Source organism: Mugil cephalus, chromosome 6 (assembly GCF_022458985.1).
Source record: "Mugil cephalus isolate CIBA_MC_2020 chromosome 6, CIBA_Mcephalus_1.1, whole genome shotgun sequence".
In the NCBI taxonomy this organism is placed as follows: Eukaryota; Metazoa; Chordata; class Actinopteri; order Mugiliformes; family Mugilidae; genus Mugil; species Mugil cephalus.
In genome coordinates, this window is record NC_061775.1 from 2,786,601 (window position 1) to 2,801,685 (window position 15,085).

Below are 15,085 nucleotides of genomic sequence, written 5' to 3' on the forward strand. Positions count from 1 at the left end.
TAGAAATTAATGTCTAAGTAGGCTAAACGACATAATTGACATGCAATTAGCAATATTATGGAGAGGAAACCTAATGAAGTTTCAGTGGCTGTGCCAACCTAAGAATGATCACTGCTTAATTACCATATTAATGAAGTCATTAGTTGTCACTTACCTTAGATGACAGGTAAGGTAAAAATGTCATGATCCTACACTTTCCCCAACAAATGCGTATTCAACACTGATTACCCCTAAGTCAAGACCTCATCTGAGAAAGAGCAACTGAAACTTGAAATGTGAAATGAACGACGGTGGCATAAACATGCATAACCTGCAGTAAGAGGAGAAATTTTGATATTTATTGAATCATTTATTAAAGAATCTTTAAGGTCACCTGAGGACAAACAACATAAATCAGCCCTAGAAGTCCACCATAAAGAATGTGCAGATGGAAGTGGCAGCGGCTTCCACAAGAGAACAAATTTAACTGAAGTTCCAGAGGGAGGCAGCACTACAGGCTAACACAAAAGCACATATCCAGTAAACACTATGGCATGATTAGGCTACGGAGAAAAAAATAAAAAAACAAAAAAACAAAAACTCAAGATGGGTCAAATGAGCATTGCAGCTCGAGGTCCTCCCACTCCCAGACTCTGTTCTTTCATTCCAATTCATTTCAATTACCCGGTCATTCCCACCGCCTTCCACACGTCCCGATTAGCTCAGCCTGGCAATTTACAGTTGATCTTGCCTCATCTAAGGCCAAGCAGTGGTGGAGGCAGGGAGACGAGCAGTAATGGAATGAAATGTCACTCAGTTGTTGCCTTTGTCACGGCGATGTTGGACAGACCAGGCGGGGAAAGGTTGGAGAGGTCTCGTTAGTAGGTGAAAAGTTGTAGTACTTCTACGTAAACAGACAGCGTTACAGTGTCCGGCTCCTTTCTCTTGTCCAGCCTTTACACTTATGGGTATCTTCACAATAAGTAACACAGTCCTTTGCTTTTCAGTGTCACTCCTATCAAGGCTTCTTCACCTTTTTCACTGAAGACGAGCTGGATGCAGATTCTCTCCGTTTGCGCTGCAATGTAAAACACAAGACAGTCACACTTGGGTCTGGTAGGTTTCACCTCATCTAACTGCATTAGCTATCAAAGGCAATTTCTAGAACAGGCTTGCCAAACTGTTTGCCATATGTAGTGAATGTTGACAACTCACAATGTTTCAGTGACAAGTGCAGTAACTGTAAACGTTGGCCCAAGCAGGGTGAAGACAGTGATTAATCTCAAACTATTACATCTGGAGTAAGCACCAGATTATTTTTATGTACCAACATAGAAATGAATGTTTTATGGTTCACACTAGCTAACCAGAGCGGAACCCTTTACACACCACAACCAGGAATAACAAGGTGACACTGGTGTTGGCATGGGTGGCATGACATGGGTTAGGTTCCTCACTGGCTTATCACCCATTACAGCTACCAACTGGTGACTGGATGGTAGAAACTCAAACTTGCAAAAACTGTCACCTGAAGTTGACCAATTTTTATGTCCATTTAAAGCCATTAATAATTGATTTTATGTTAGTGGATCATCAGCATTCAAAGATTAATATGCACTGTAAATAATCCAATTATACCAATAAATCTATAATTAAGATCATTAAGATTTTCAAATGTATGCACACAACTTTTGCGTATTATGTATTAATAAGATGTTTGAAATGGATATTTTAGGGTAGGTTATTAAAATTCAATTACTAACAAACATTTGTTTGTGCCTCATCTGTGCAGACTTACAGAGTTAGGGGTAAGCGGTGCTCCAACAACGTCAATGATCTGCTCCTTAGCTTCTACTTTGATGTCATCTGTGCTGAGCCAGGGCTGAGCTTCGCCCACTGGGGTGGATACTATAGTGTTTGTGGCGTTGAGTTCCCCACTCTGCTGCATACTGGCAAGTCCGGCCCCAATGGCTCCACCACACCCGCCCCCGCCGCCCGCCTTCAGCAGGGCCTCGTAGCGATGACGCAGCATCTGTTGTTCATACTCACAATTGCTGTGGGCCTGCTTCAATTCATAAAGCAGCACCAGGTCGCTACGAAGCTCATTGAACATTTGTACGATCTCCTCTGTAGGCATTGGGTTAAGATCTGGATCCACAGGAAGACACAAAGGAAAATGAAATTGTGATTTGTGCACTTTTAAACAGTACTTTACAAATACGTATTGGTAAGTACAAGATGATAATGTGAAGGGCAAATGTTTTTGACCCCGAACAGTTTGGTTTTTAAGAGAAATTACAAACTATACACTGCCTGGCCAAAGAAAAAGTCACCACCTGGATTTAACTAAGTAAATATGTACGAGCCTCATATTAGATAATTGTTGTATTATCTCTCAGCTGACAACAAGTCATTTAACCCAAAATGATGCAATGAGTAGCTTCTCATTTCTTAAACAATCATGTGGAAAGACACATCCCCAGGTCGTGGAAAAGAAAGTCTGTTTGAGAAGGGTCACTGGCATGCATCAAACAGAGAAAACATCTAAGGAAATCTAAGCAGAAACTACTAAAACTGTATTAAGAACTGTCTAACGCACTATTAAAAACTGGAAGGATAGTGGGGAACCATTGTCTTCCAAGAAGAAATGTGGTCAGAGAAGCCCCATGTGTTGAGGCTACATTCCTCACTGCAGGCAGCCCTGGTTCAAATCCCGCATCGGGTGCCCTTTCCTGCATGTCACTCTCCTCCTGTCTGCCTCCCATTTCCTGTCTGTCTTCACTGCCCTCTCAAGTACAGGCTAAAATGCCCCCAAAAAATATACTTAAAAAAAAAAGAAGAAAAAAATCCTGGTTGATTATGATTGGCTATCAAACGTCAGGTGAAATCAAATCAAAGAAAAACAGCAGCAGACCTCAGGGATATGTTTAATAATGAAAGTAAGAGCATTTCCACTCAAGGGACTGGGACTGAACGGCTGTGTAGCCTTAGACCCCGTCATGTACTGTGCCACCTGTTACTTCACCATACTCCCCATCACCAATACAAACAAACTACTTTAAATCACCCACACATGCTCCAAAACAATAAGTTCACACTGCTGTAACATGGAAAGCATTGACAATAGCACATGACCTCTGTCCTGCCGTATCTGCCCTGGACACCTCAGCAGGAGGAAGAGGGGTTTTCGTTTTTCGTCACCGTATCATTCATGTAACCGTGTGTGATATTTGTGATATTGTGATTTGTGTTGGGTGTTACTATATGTGCTGAATGCTTTATGTGCTTAAACATTATATATTCTTATATGTGCCTGTTTAAGGACTGAAAAAGCAAATTTCCCCCAGGGAACAATAAAGTATGAATCTGAACCTGAAAACCATGATGGTAACCGGAATAAATGGCTTCAATTTGCTGACGAGCACAAGAATTGGACTCTGGAACATTGGAAGAAGGTCATGTGGTCTTATGGGTCCAGATTTACTCTGTTCCAGAGTGATGGGGCATCAGAGTAAGAACAGAGGCATAGGAAGTGATGCACCCATTGGGGACAGTGCTATGATCTGGGGTCGCTGCAGTTGCTCAGGTCTAGGTTCAGTAACATTATGTGCCCAAAGAATGAAGTCAGCTGACTACCTGAATATACTGACCAGATTATTCCATCAATGGATTTTTTTCCCCGGTGGCATGGGCATATTCCAAGATGACAATGTCAGGATTCATTGGGCTCAAATTGTGAAAGAGTGGTTCAGGGAGCATTAGACATCATTTTCACACATGGTTTGGTCACCAAAGTCCAGACCTTAACCAATTATGAATGTTGTTCTTAATGTTCTTGATGTGCTGGAGACAGATTCTCGCATCATCAATACAAGATCTTGGTGAAAAATGAATGTGATGCTTATTGAAATAATGCCACAGAGAATAGTGCTGTAATCAAAGCTTAAGGAGGTCCAATGAAATATTAGCGTGAATGACCTTTGTTTTCGTGGTGACTTTTTTGGCCAGGCAGTGTGTATATAATTAGTTATTTTCCCTGCTATACTAACATCAAGAACCTTTGCAGACGAGATTTGAAAAAGTAAAACTATGTAGTGTTGGAACATTCCTTATGTTTATTCATACTCACCCACTCCTTGCTCTACCAGGATCTGCTCAATGGCCTTGATCTTCTTCTGGCCTACTGAGCTTGGCAGTTTCATCTGAATAACACACAAACGCACACAGAGACATGTACACCCACACACACAAAACTGTGATTTAAGGTAGCAGGGATATTAAGATAAACAGCTCCACCTCAGGGCTTTTAATTCATATGAAATGCACTTCAGCGGGCCAGATCAAAATGTCTTTATCCACTGAACTCCATCTGACTGATTAGCTAGAGGGGCACTCCACTTCCTTAGCTGTGCTAATGCATTTCCCATAGAGAGCAGCAGCTCCTCATCAGTCTCGAAGATGAATAAGAGTTCTCTCACTAGGTTTTACAGATATTAGCAAGTCAGTAACAGAATTAATCATTGCAGTGTTAATAAGAGATAGCTAGCACAAGTCCCAAGCTCTGGTTTCTCACATAGTTCAACTGCATGGTCAGGCTTGGCTAAAATTAGTTTCATTTTAATAGTGGTCCTAACAAAACTATCAACATTTAATTTTCTGAAAATCTCAAGCTCTTATTTACACCAGTTCTTAAGTTATAAAAAATACTTCTGATAGGTATCTACAATATTCATACTCATACTTTCATGCAGTAGTTTCTGGTGTGTTCTGTTTGTAGTGGTTTACATTTTTAAATGACTTGTGAAAAGCAAATACGATTTCATATCAAAAATGTCTTCTGGTTTTGTAGTTTCAATACTCACCCTCTGACTGCGAAGTGTGACTCCAGCGGATTTGAAATCAGGGAACTTGATGCCAGCCGTCTCTGGAACAGCCTAATGACAAAAGAAGAAACTGATAAGATGAGATATGGTACCTCTCTGAACTGTGGAGGTGTAAGAAAACAGGACTTTTATTTGGTTTTTGTATAGTTATTCACAGACTGAACATCAAGAGGACCCCAAGATTCCTTCAAAAATAATGATGAATTGATAATGACACTATTTATTTTCAGTGTAGTATTGCACTGAATACACATTATTGTGAGGATAACAGCTTTACTATCTCTATTATAAACATGTTGCTTCCAAGTCTAAGGAATTGATGGTTGCCTTGTGATAAACTTTTCTTTTACTGGAGTGCATGTCTTACCGGTTTTTCTGTTTCTCTTTTTTGTGGGAGCTTCTTCTTGGAAACCCTCTTCTCAGCTCGCCTTAACTCTGTAGTTGTGTCCGCTGCTTTGATGAGCTTCTGCAGATCCTGGGCTTTCTTCTCACGCTCTTTTTTCCTTGTTTCAATCTTCCTGAGTTCCTGAATAAGATATTCCTCCTCTGCCACCTACAGGAAAAAATAGAGAAGCGCAGTTTTAATATCTACATGGCTGGAAAACATCTAGGTTTTGCCAATACTAGTGAGTCATTATGAATTGCGGTTGTTTTCTCATCATATTTCTTCTCGTCTTGGATGAGGAATAGTTATGAAAGCTGCATATTAATACAAATTTCAAAGTAACTTACTTGCTCAGGTGTGCGATTGAAGAGCTTTTCCAGCTGATCTTTACGACGTCTTTCATGTCCAGCATCAAAGATATATATCTTGGGCTCTGTCCCTGATGCGGCACGTACTTTGGTGAGCTTACCACAAATACTATAATATCGTTCCTTTAGGTCTTCCACGGAACGTTTCTGAAAAAAATAAATGTTACTTTTTACTAATAATATTTGCTTTAACTTATACTGACATTTTGTCAATATAACTGCTGTGATAGAGAACATGAATACTGTTGGTGATAGACTGAGTAATTACTCTGTATTGTTGGTGGTCGTAGCGGTCGTGCACAACTATGAAGCGAAGATCAAAGCGTTTACACAAGTCAAACAGGTGGTCTGTCTCTCCTTTAGTCCAGCCATCGTCATGGAGATGCATTTGATACTCCTGCTCTGAATACACTGGTACCTGCACTGTCTGTATGAGCAGAGAGAGAGAATAACGTGAATTAAGATGAATAAATAAAAACAATACATGGTTAAGAATGTCTGAAATGTAGGACATAATACAATCTGGGTAGAATATATTAAGTATGTACCTATTAAGTATGTGTCTAACTGTACTGCATAAGTGATAAGATTGAAAGGAAACCATGATATTTTCTACCTTGTTGAAGCGAGCAAAAGGGTAGTCCTTGCCCTCCTCTGCCACACGTCTCCAGTGATGGAATATGGCCCCATCCCTGCGAGCTGGATTTGTAAAGGGCATCCACTTCCAGGGCCGAACCTTTTTACAGCCTAGCTTGGCTTTGACTGTCCTATACCCTTGAGTAGTATCGCTAGGCAGCAGAGGAGGTGCATCTCTACGGATTAACAAGAAAAGTCTTTGTTAAAGTAAGGGCTTGGCAGTAAGATTACCAAATATAAGGAGAATCCGGTTCATTATCTTACAGCCAGATATATGGAAAAAGAACACAACAGAGGCTTAGGTTTTTGAACCTAACCTATGCTTCTGATTTAATCACACAAACAACAATGTCTGCTGGCTTTTCTAATTTTTTTTTTTTCATAATGAACACATAATATTTGTGGATGAGTGCAAGATGCCTCCATCCTCAATTTCATTAATTCCTCGAGTAAGTTAAATGCTTGAACAACAACAACTGTTTAAAGTAAAGAAACTCATACTTCTTATCTGAATAGAGCAGAGCGTAGACCTCTCTGTGCATTCCCTCAGGTCTCTTGAAGGTCAGCGTTTCTGTTGACTTCTTGGATTTTTTCTGAAGGAGAAATGTGTTATTTCAATTAAATAATTGATTTCAGAATACACAGAAACACGGCACAGATGCTTCAAATTTTGCCTTGAGAATGTTTTTTTTTATGTTTGAAGAGTCACTCACCATGAGATGACATGGGTAACATGTAAATACTGAGACAGTCACACTCACCTTGTCTGAGTTGATGAGGTCTTTCTTGCTGATGGGACCATCATTCTCCCCTCCGGTCAGCTCAAGAATATCCCTGACATCAGCACCAGTAGTCATGGCTACTCAACGTTGTATGTTGTTATATTAACGCTTTTCACAACCCGTCAAACGGAAAAACTGTTATAAACAAATAAATTCACACACGCCCATTCATTTTGTGCATGTGGTAACGTTATTGTCAATCGGCTACGGTCCTAGCTAACGGCTAACGTTATTATTTCAAAGCTACGTTTACTTCATAGAACCGTAAACAGCCAGGTTATACGTTTCGATTTCTTAACGTAATGTATTCACGAATGTTCTACGATTTAAGAACGCTACACAAGTAGTAAAGACGAATATTCACAAGCTATTGTATTTGGAAGGGTAGTTATCCATAAAGCAACATTACTTCCGTCCCCGCTCATGTCGTTGTGACTAGGACTACGCTGATTCAAGAATTGATTAGTGCCTCCGTGAGGTCTGGCGGATAACTGCAGAATTTATTTATGTGTTAATTTATTTTGAAAAAGACTTATACGTTTTATACTATTTTAAATACCTTTATTTTATTTAGCTGCAAGATAAGTTGCGATAAATTAAGTAGTTCGCCAATGCCATATGAAACTCTTTATTAAACGGAGGATGAACTATATTTATGTTGAAAAAATAATACATTACTTGAATAAAATTAAAACGAGTTATGCAAACTCGTAATGTAAAAATACAGTGCAATGGTATAAACATGAATTAAAAGACAACCATACTACAGGCACAGGTAAAAAATTGAGAGGGAATAGCGAAGATAGATGCGCTGGCATTGTGTTCCATGTAAAGCATGAATAGAAACAAATGTTCTTATTTATCAGATTATTTTAAACATTTAACGTGTGTTACTGTGTTCTGGGAATGAAAATCGCCCTTCTGACATCAGGGCATTTACTTTTCAAAGAAACACCGGAAGTAGACGTTCCACGAGCCGTTATAAAATCAACTGCCTCCGTCTTCCTGGGTTACTCGCGCCGCCATTTTCGATATATTGTGTCGTAGAAAGAGTTGACTCAGTCAGTCAGCAAGCTTTTGCTTTTAAGGCCGTATTTGAAAGTGCTCGAGTCGCTTAACCGACGAACATAGTTTGCTAACCTAAACTTTAATAAGGCAGCACGCTCATCTGCAGAAGAAAATGTCTAGCGAGCAGGCTGAGAACACAACCGAGAAAGCAGGCCAGCCGCAGCAGCAGCAGCAGCAGCAGCCACAGCCGCCGCCTCAACAGGGGTAAGTCCATTCATTGAGGTTCCTTTGTTGATGCTTACGAGCTAGTTAGCTAACCAACGCTGATGTTTTTGTTTCCCTTTTACAAAAACCCTCCCCAGTTTCACTCAAATATAGTAATTATACATTCATTACGTAATGAGTTTTTAAAAAAATAAAAATCAGCTGCTTTATGAATTTAGCTATTCTTAAATGGCGTATTTTGCGCCCCTTCTATGTACAGGAAGAATCAATCCTTAGACACCGCTTAATCTCTAGCAACAAACAAATGCTTGTTAACGTGAAGTTATTGGACACGTTACTTTTCTATTTGTTTCCGTTTTGATCTTAGCCTTAAAATAAGGTTTCTGTTGGTAACCATGTAGCTACGAATGTAGCAGAGGCCCTATGTTCAATGAGCGGCCTTGCCATGCGGCTGAATTTCAAGCGTCTCCATTGCCAGCCATCGCAGACCGCCATTAACGGTTTGGTACGGTGTGTGTTACTTAAAAGTCCTTGCTGTTAAAGATATCACTGACTATAAGTTTTGTTACTTACAAATTGAGGTTTAAAGCAGCCTCTTTTATATTGGTGGTTTTGTTGGGCTACAACAGTGGACTCGTTTTTTCTAGAGGCGCAACAAGCAATGAGGTTACGCTTTAAGTATTTTTTTCATAACATGTAGTAACAAATGCTCATGCAAAACCGCGCACATTCCTAATTTGACCTAATTTTTGGACTAATATTAAGGCTAAAGAAAATACTCCATGAGAATATGCTTAAGGATTTTTTTTGTTCGTTGACCAACTTTGTAACAGCTGTTTTTATTTTGTACTTAGCGAAATGAATGGAAAACCCAAGAATGAGCCCCCCAATCCCAGCAGGAAGGAAAGGCCCCAGAAGAGAGGAGGAGGAGGTGGTCGCTATGAACCCTATGGAAACGCAAACAAAAGATACCGTGTCTTTGTCAGCAACATCCCATATGATGTGAAATGGCAGGCCCTGAAAGACCTGATGAAAGAAAAAGGTAAGGTGTTTGGATAAGTGACTGAATCATGTCAACCTTGGACATGATGATTTAAAAAAAAAAAAATAGATAAAAAATCAGCTTACATGGTCATTTTGTTTGACCACTACAGCTTTGAAGGGCTTTTGGGAGTGGTACCATGTTGTTTGAGATCTTGTGGGAGTTATTTGGAACAAAGGTTTTGGACAAGGTTCTTCTTATGCAGACTTGTATAAATGCGGTGAACCTGGATGTTAGGTTGACCATTTAGTCTCCATTGAGATTACCAAAGCCTTTTGAGGTTTTTTGTGATGTGGAGGTTGTACATGTTCATAGCGAATCCACTAATGTGAAAATACCATGGCTTGGGATCATGAACGGTATAATGAGATGTACTTCCCAAAGAAATGCATGACAAAAAAAAAGATGTGTTCAAGGAACAGGTCCCTCTCAGTTGAAACATTTAAATTATGATAAACTATGGACCAGTATACTGGTCCATATTTTGAGATATGTCAAACAAAATGCTTTGGGATGCAGCAACTTGATGTTACATGGAATCTTAAAGCTTTCACTTAAATATAACGGTTGTATAGTTATGGGATATTGCAGAGGTTTAGGCGTATTATGAGTAAATTGGCATTTACTTAAGCCAAAGCATGTGATAAGTTGGGTGCAATCCTTTTTCAGAAGGAGGGCCAAGTATTTGTTTGACAACTGACTGTGGAGTTAAATTGCATTTTCTTTTTTAGGTGTGACCTTGACAAGCAAATGTTTTCTCAGCAGGTCTCCATGTTGTGCCAAACACAGCTATGTGCTGGGGATTTCTTTGGGGTACAGGTCTACAAAATGAAGCAACTTCTTGTGCACTGTCCTTGTCTCTACATGGTTGGTCACTGATGTCTATTTGTTGAGCAGACACGTGACCTGGAACAAAAGCGTGGCCGCGGGCAAGGCTGAATCAAAATTCTGATTTCAGGCTTTAAGGCTTTTTCATGCTTTAAGAATATGCAAGAGTTTATTGTCCTTAAGTATATGGTCAGTATTTTAGCTGTAGTTTTTTTTCTTAGGCTCAGCTGATGGGCGGCTGTTTTGATGCATTACCCTGAGGGTTAAAATGGCGACATTTGGCAAAGTAGGCTCAGGTTTGTAACGAAATGGGCTGAGGCATTGAAGGTGTTTTGCCAACTTGAAATTATTTGGTCAATTATCTTAAGGTAGAAGGTGGTGTTAAGGACTTTATATCCAAATAGGGTGGTTATTTAAATAGTTGTTGTCCTCAGTCTATAGCTTTTGGTGTTTCTGGAGAATTCCAACAGGGACAGGCTAAGAAGTCAAATTTAAAATAAAAAGATAAGATGAATAAAAATAAAAATCCACAGCTTACTTTTTGTAGACCTGTACCATATTGTGCTGATGAGGTGCTGGGAGAAGGCTCAGGACTGGCAGTTTGAGCTCACTGTCACCGGCCACCCTACTTGTGTTTCTGCTCTAAACCCCCATTGTTCTCTCGGCTTCTCTCCCCTTGGTGTGTGTCGTCTCTGGAATCTGATTTGTAGTGGGTGAGGTAACGTACGTGGAACACTTAATGGACGCAGAAGGCAAATCGAGGGTAAGTGCAAATACATACAAATAAAACACACGAATAAGCCTAGACAAACCTGTGTTTGTCAGCTTTGGTTTCTTTATTTACATTGTTGGAAATTGTTCAGATTCAGAAACTTGGTGAAGTGTGTGAGATGGTGATGTGCCGGAGGTGTGTTTTTATGTGGTGCCCTCTGTGGCACTGACTTGAGGCCATCTGAAGGGTTGATGCTCTTATAGCAGGACTTCAGCTTTCTTCATAGCCAATCCTGTGGAATTGCATTAGCTGACAATGTCCCTTTTGGTTGCTGGATTTGCTCCTTATGATCTAACCGGGGTCTAGTCTGCAAGAGGTTGTTACAAGGCTGTCAGATGGTTGATAAATGTAACTCATTCCGTAACATGGCTTTACTGGAAAAGTTACCTCCAGTAGGGAATCCTATCTCACTCTGGACTTTCTGCACTTAGGATGCTGGGAGAAAATTATATCTATATTCACTACACTTGTGTCATTGGCTGTTTTTAGAAAAAAAGGATCTTTTAAATATTGTAATATCATTTGGAAGCGACGAGTTGTGGCCAAGCTGTAGGCTTGTGTGTGTTCTGGAACTTGATTTTGCATGAAAGTGTTAATTTTCTACAAGTTCACTGAAGTATTTATGTAACCATTACTTTTACTAATTTTAAATGTTCTTCACTCCTTTTGATGCATCCTGGTCTGACTTGAATCAACAAAGGGTTGTGCGTAAGTATCAATTTATTATCATTTTGTAATGGTTAACAAATTGGAAGAAATAATCCAGTTTGCAGATAAGCAGTTCTTGAGTATGTGTTTCTGTGTCAGTGTCGTTGAGTTTAGGACTGAGGAACTGATGAAGAAAGCAGTGGAGAAGGTCAACAAGCACAACCTCAATGGACGACCCCTGAAAGTGAAAGAGGTAAATCGCAGAATGAATTACAAGGAATGCAAAATGGGTATTGTAAATATTACCACAACAATAAAATCTCAGATGTGCTTTTCCATGACTGATATTCATGACTTTTTGTGTGTGTGTTTTTTAAGGACCCCGATGGTGTGATTGCTCAAAGGGAAATTAACAAATCTCAAGGTGGAGGTCCTCCAGGGGGCCATGGTGGAATGGGAGGGATGGGAGGAATGGGCGGAATGGGTGGAATGGATCGCATGGGTCCTGGACCCAATGGCCCCATAGTCAACATTCCTCCCAGTCTGATGAACAATCCCAACATCCCCAATGAAATTATCCATGGTCTTCAGGCGGGCAGGATTGGCAGCACTGTGTTTGTAGCTAATGTAGGGATTCCCAAGATTTATTTATTTTTTTCAATTTGTTGTATTGTAAAATAACATGTATTGGAATTCAAGTTGTTACTTGTGTTTACAGCTCGACTACAAAGTGGGTTGGAAAAAGCTGAAAGAGGTGTTCAGCATGGCTGGCATGGTAGTGAGGGCTGACATCCTGGAGGACAAGGATGGAAAGAGCAGAGGCATGGGCACTGTAACATTCGATATGCCCATTGAAGCAGTTCAAGCTGTGTGTATCCTTCTGAAAATGTAAACATTGTTTGAAAATTTCCTGCAGTTATGTTGTTTCATGGTGTCTGGTGTGTAGTCTCCTTAATTATTTCCCAGCTATGTTCAATGGACAGCTCTTATTCAACCGAACCATGCATGTGAAACTGGTAGGTGGCCTGGCCTGGATTGTACGTTAAATGTCATGGTCTAATGATGAGCCTGATCTAATTTTTTTTTCACCCTAACAGGATGAAAAATCCCTCCCCAAAGATTTTGGACCGCCGGACAGAGCAGCTGCTCTTCCCCGTAAGTATACACATAGCTTTTTCCCAGGTTGAAGTAATTGTTGTACAAAGAAGGGAGATTCATGATTAGCAGACTGGCACTTTGATGGACGACCAGATTAACTGTATAGTCGTATTTTCAGCAGTGCATTGGGCTTGCTTATGTGCTTCCTCATGTTTTACACCGATCAGTTGTAGCATTCAAAGAGATCGGCTACATGTTTAACTACTTTGGACATACAATTTACTTTACTTTTCTGCCTAGGTGGCTTGAGTGGTATTGGTTTGGGCCTGGGACCTGGTGGCCAACCCATTGATGCTACTCAACTGAACAGAGGAGGTGGTGGTGGTGGTGGAGCAGGAGGGATGGGCAACATGGGCCCTGGAGGTAACAAACTATAGTGTAGTATTAAAGTTTTGAATGAAAACACTGTTGAATTTAGAGACTCACCATTACTCTCAACACTAGGAATGGACGGAATGGGCTTTGGCAACATGGGAGGTCGTATGGGAGGAGGTATGTTGCATAACTCATTATGGTTATATTGGATGGATTATATTTGTTGTTGAAGCTGTGAAAATGTATTAAAAGCTATACTACCAAAACCATTGAAATAAATAACAAATTTAATTGGGTTCCATTTTCTGGAAGTTTGCCTTCCACCACAAGTAGTATAAGAAAGAGTTTTTTTTTTTTTTAAACCAATTATGTCTAAAAGTTTTTTGTTGTGCCCTCTGGTATTGATACATTGTACTCTGTTTAAGGAATGGACAACTTTGGAGGAATGAACAACATGGATCGTTTTGGTTCTTCAGGGATGGGCAGAATGAATGGTAAGGGGCTGCTAATGCAAGTTAAGGTCTCCAAAGCAAGCGTGGAACACTTACACGTTTTGCTGGATGTTTCTAATGGTTTCATCTCTTGCATTGTCAGAGATGGACCGTGGGATTGGTGGTGCTTTTGACAGGGAATTTGGGCGAAATGAAATGGGAATGTCTCGCAATAATTTTGGAGACTCCTTTGAAAGAGGAATGGGTTAGTATTTTCAGGATTTTGTTTGAAAGCCCCTGCTTAGAATTTTGTATACACAACTTGCTTCAACTCTGTTGATTCCGCTGTCCTTTATGTTTGTGCTTGTTTGTTCTCTTTCACAGGAAACTCCCTAGGTATGGACCGCATGAACTCTGGAATGGACCGACTGGGAACCAGCATGGACCGCATGTCGGGGATGGACCGGATGGGTATGGATAGGATGGATCGTGTTTCTGACCTGGACAGGCTGGGCTCTGGCTTTGACCGGATGGGCTCAGGGATGGACCGTCTGGGGCCCAGTATGGACAGGCTTGGACCTGGCCTGGATCGCTTGACCTCCAGCATGGACCGCCTTGGCCCTTCTTCATTCGAACGCTTGGGCCCATCTAGTTTGGATCGCATGGGAACTGGCCTAGACTTCAACTCCCGCATGGGCAACACTGGGCTTGACAGAGTGCCAACCAACTTCGACCGCATGGGCTCCACAGGAGGACTGGACCGTTTTCCGTCTGGTGGCCTTGACCGCATGAGCTCTGGCATGGACCGGATGGGATCTGGAGGCGTTGGTGGTCAGTTTGATCGCTCTGGTGAAATGGATCGTGGATTTGGTGGGAATTCCTTTGGAGGAACTGGAGGTCCTGGAACTGGGGGAGGCAACGTTAGGAAGGGATGCCAGATCTTTGTCAGAAATGTAAGCATATATGCATGGGTTATTGATTTAGGCCTAGTTCATATGAGAATGCTCAAGACTAATGATTTTTCAATGTTTTTTTGTGTTTCAGCTGCCATTTGATTTCACCTGGAAGATGCTGAAGGACACCTTCAATACATGTGGTAAGAGTAGTGGCAATTTAAGTTGACTGCGTTTATTTTTAAGATCATGCTTGACATTTGTGTTTCCTTGTTCTCCAGGCATGGTCCAGTATGCCGATATTAAGATGGAGAATGGAAAGTCCAAGGGCTGTGGTGTGGTTCGCTTTGACAACCCTGAAACTGCTGAGCGTGCCTGCCGGACCATGAATGGCTATCGACTTAGTGGAAGAGAGATTGATGTTAGGATTGATAGGAATGCATAAATCATTTCATTGTACATCCGACCTTTCACTTAGACCCTAATGTCCAAACACTCTGCATTGTCTTTATTGTCCATAATCATATTTGGTTTATTAGAGATTTGTAACACTGAAAATGTTGTTTTAGTTAGTAATCTGTTACAGTGAAAGTCTTTTAGTCTTTGCTTACATTTTTACTTTTCTTTATTTTTTTTAGAGACCAAATTTTTAATTTTTAGTTCTGTTATGCTTCACCTGTTATTGCCTTCTGTTCTTTAAGGTGTTTTGATAAATAAACGTCAATATTTGAA

At 40.5% G+C, this 15,085-nt stretch overlaps 2 protein-coding genes across 4 annotated transcripts; one reads left to right on the top strand and one right to left on the bottom strand.

The window, feature by feature from the left end:
• Positions 1–311: 311 nt before the first annotated feature.
• On the bottom strand, positions 312–7,459 carry dmap1 (DNA methyltransferase 1 associated protein 1). The gene is made up of 10 exons (XM_047588212.1): positions 7,013–7,459; positions 6,753–6,844; positions 6,232–6,427; positions 5,884–6,042; positions 5,595–5,762; positions 5,230–5,415; positions 4,842–4,913; positions 4,109–4,181; positions 1,778–2,127; positions 312–1,057 (listed from the first exon to the last, which is right to left on the bottom strand). Exons 1-10 carry the CDS (start codon positions 7,106–7,108, stop codon positions 998–1,000), a joined length of 1,452 nt encoding a protein of 483 aa, XP_047444168.1. The 5' UTR covers positions 7,109–7,459; the 3' UTR covers positions 312–997.
• A 565-nt stretch (positions 7,460–8,024) lies between these two features.
• On the top strand, positions 8,025–15,085 carry hnrnpm (heterogeneous nuclear ribonucleoprotein M). 3 transcript variants are annotated; one of them, XM_047587127.1, is made up of 16 exons: positions 8,026–8,305; positions 9,121–9,308; positions 10,847–10,899; positions 11,609–11,616; positions 11,716–11,809; positions 11,935–12,183; positions 12,275–12,428; positions 12,523–12,572; positions 12,654–12,711; positions 12,955–13,077; positions 13,159–13,206; positions 13,455–13,523; positions 13,624–13,725; positions 13,845–14,413; positions 14,505–14,556; positions 14,635–15,085. In XM_047587127.1, exons 1-16 carry the CDS (start codon positions 8,214–8,216, stop codon positions 14,796–14,798), a joined length of 2,073 nt encoding a protein of 690 aa, XP_047443083.1. In that variant the 5' UTR covers positions 8,026–8,213; the 3' UTR covers positions 14,799–15,085. The 3 variants fall into 3 exon arrangements, with proteins under 3 accessions (XP_047443084.1, XP_047443083.1, XP_047443085.1); XM_047587128.1 differs by lacking the exon at positions 13,624–13,725 and having other exon boundaries at positions 8,025–8,305; XM_047587129.1 differs by lacking the exons at positions 8,026–8,305; positions 10,847–10,899 and having other exon boundaries at positions 9,164–9,308.

Bases quoted from the DNA above. Each gene is read 5' to 3' on its own strand.
- dmap1 (XM_047588212.1), bottom strand. From the start codon at position 7,108: ATGACTACTGGTGCTGATGTCAGGGATATTCTTGAGCTGACCGGAGGG. The intron at 6,428-6,752 runs GTATGAGTTTCT...GTTAATCCGTAG, and splicing joins CTGCTCTATTCAGATAAGAA to AGATGCACCTCCTCTGCTGC. The intron at 6,043-6,231 runs GTAGAAAATATC...CTGCTCATACAG, and splicing joins CTTTTGCTCGCTTCAACAAG to ACAGTGCAGGTACCAGTGTA.
- hnrnpm (XM_047587127.1), top strand. From the start codon at position 8,214: ATGTCTAGCGAGCAGGCTGAGAACACAACCGAGAAAGCAGGCCAGCCG. The intron at 13,726-13,844 runs GTTAGTATTTTC...TCTCTTTCACAG, and splicing joins CTCCTTTGAAAGAGGAATGG to GAAACTCCCTAGGTATGGAC. The intron at 14,414-14,504 runs GTAAGCATATAT...TTTGTGTTTCAG, and splicing joins GCCAGATCTTTGTCAGAAAT to CTGCCATTTGATTTCACCTG.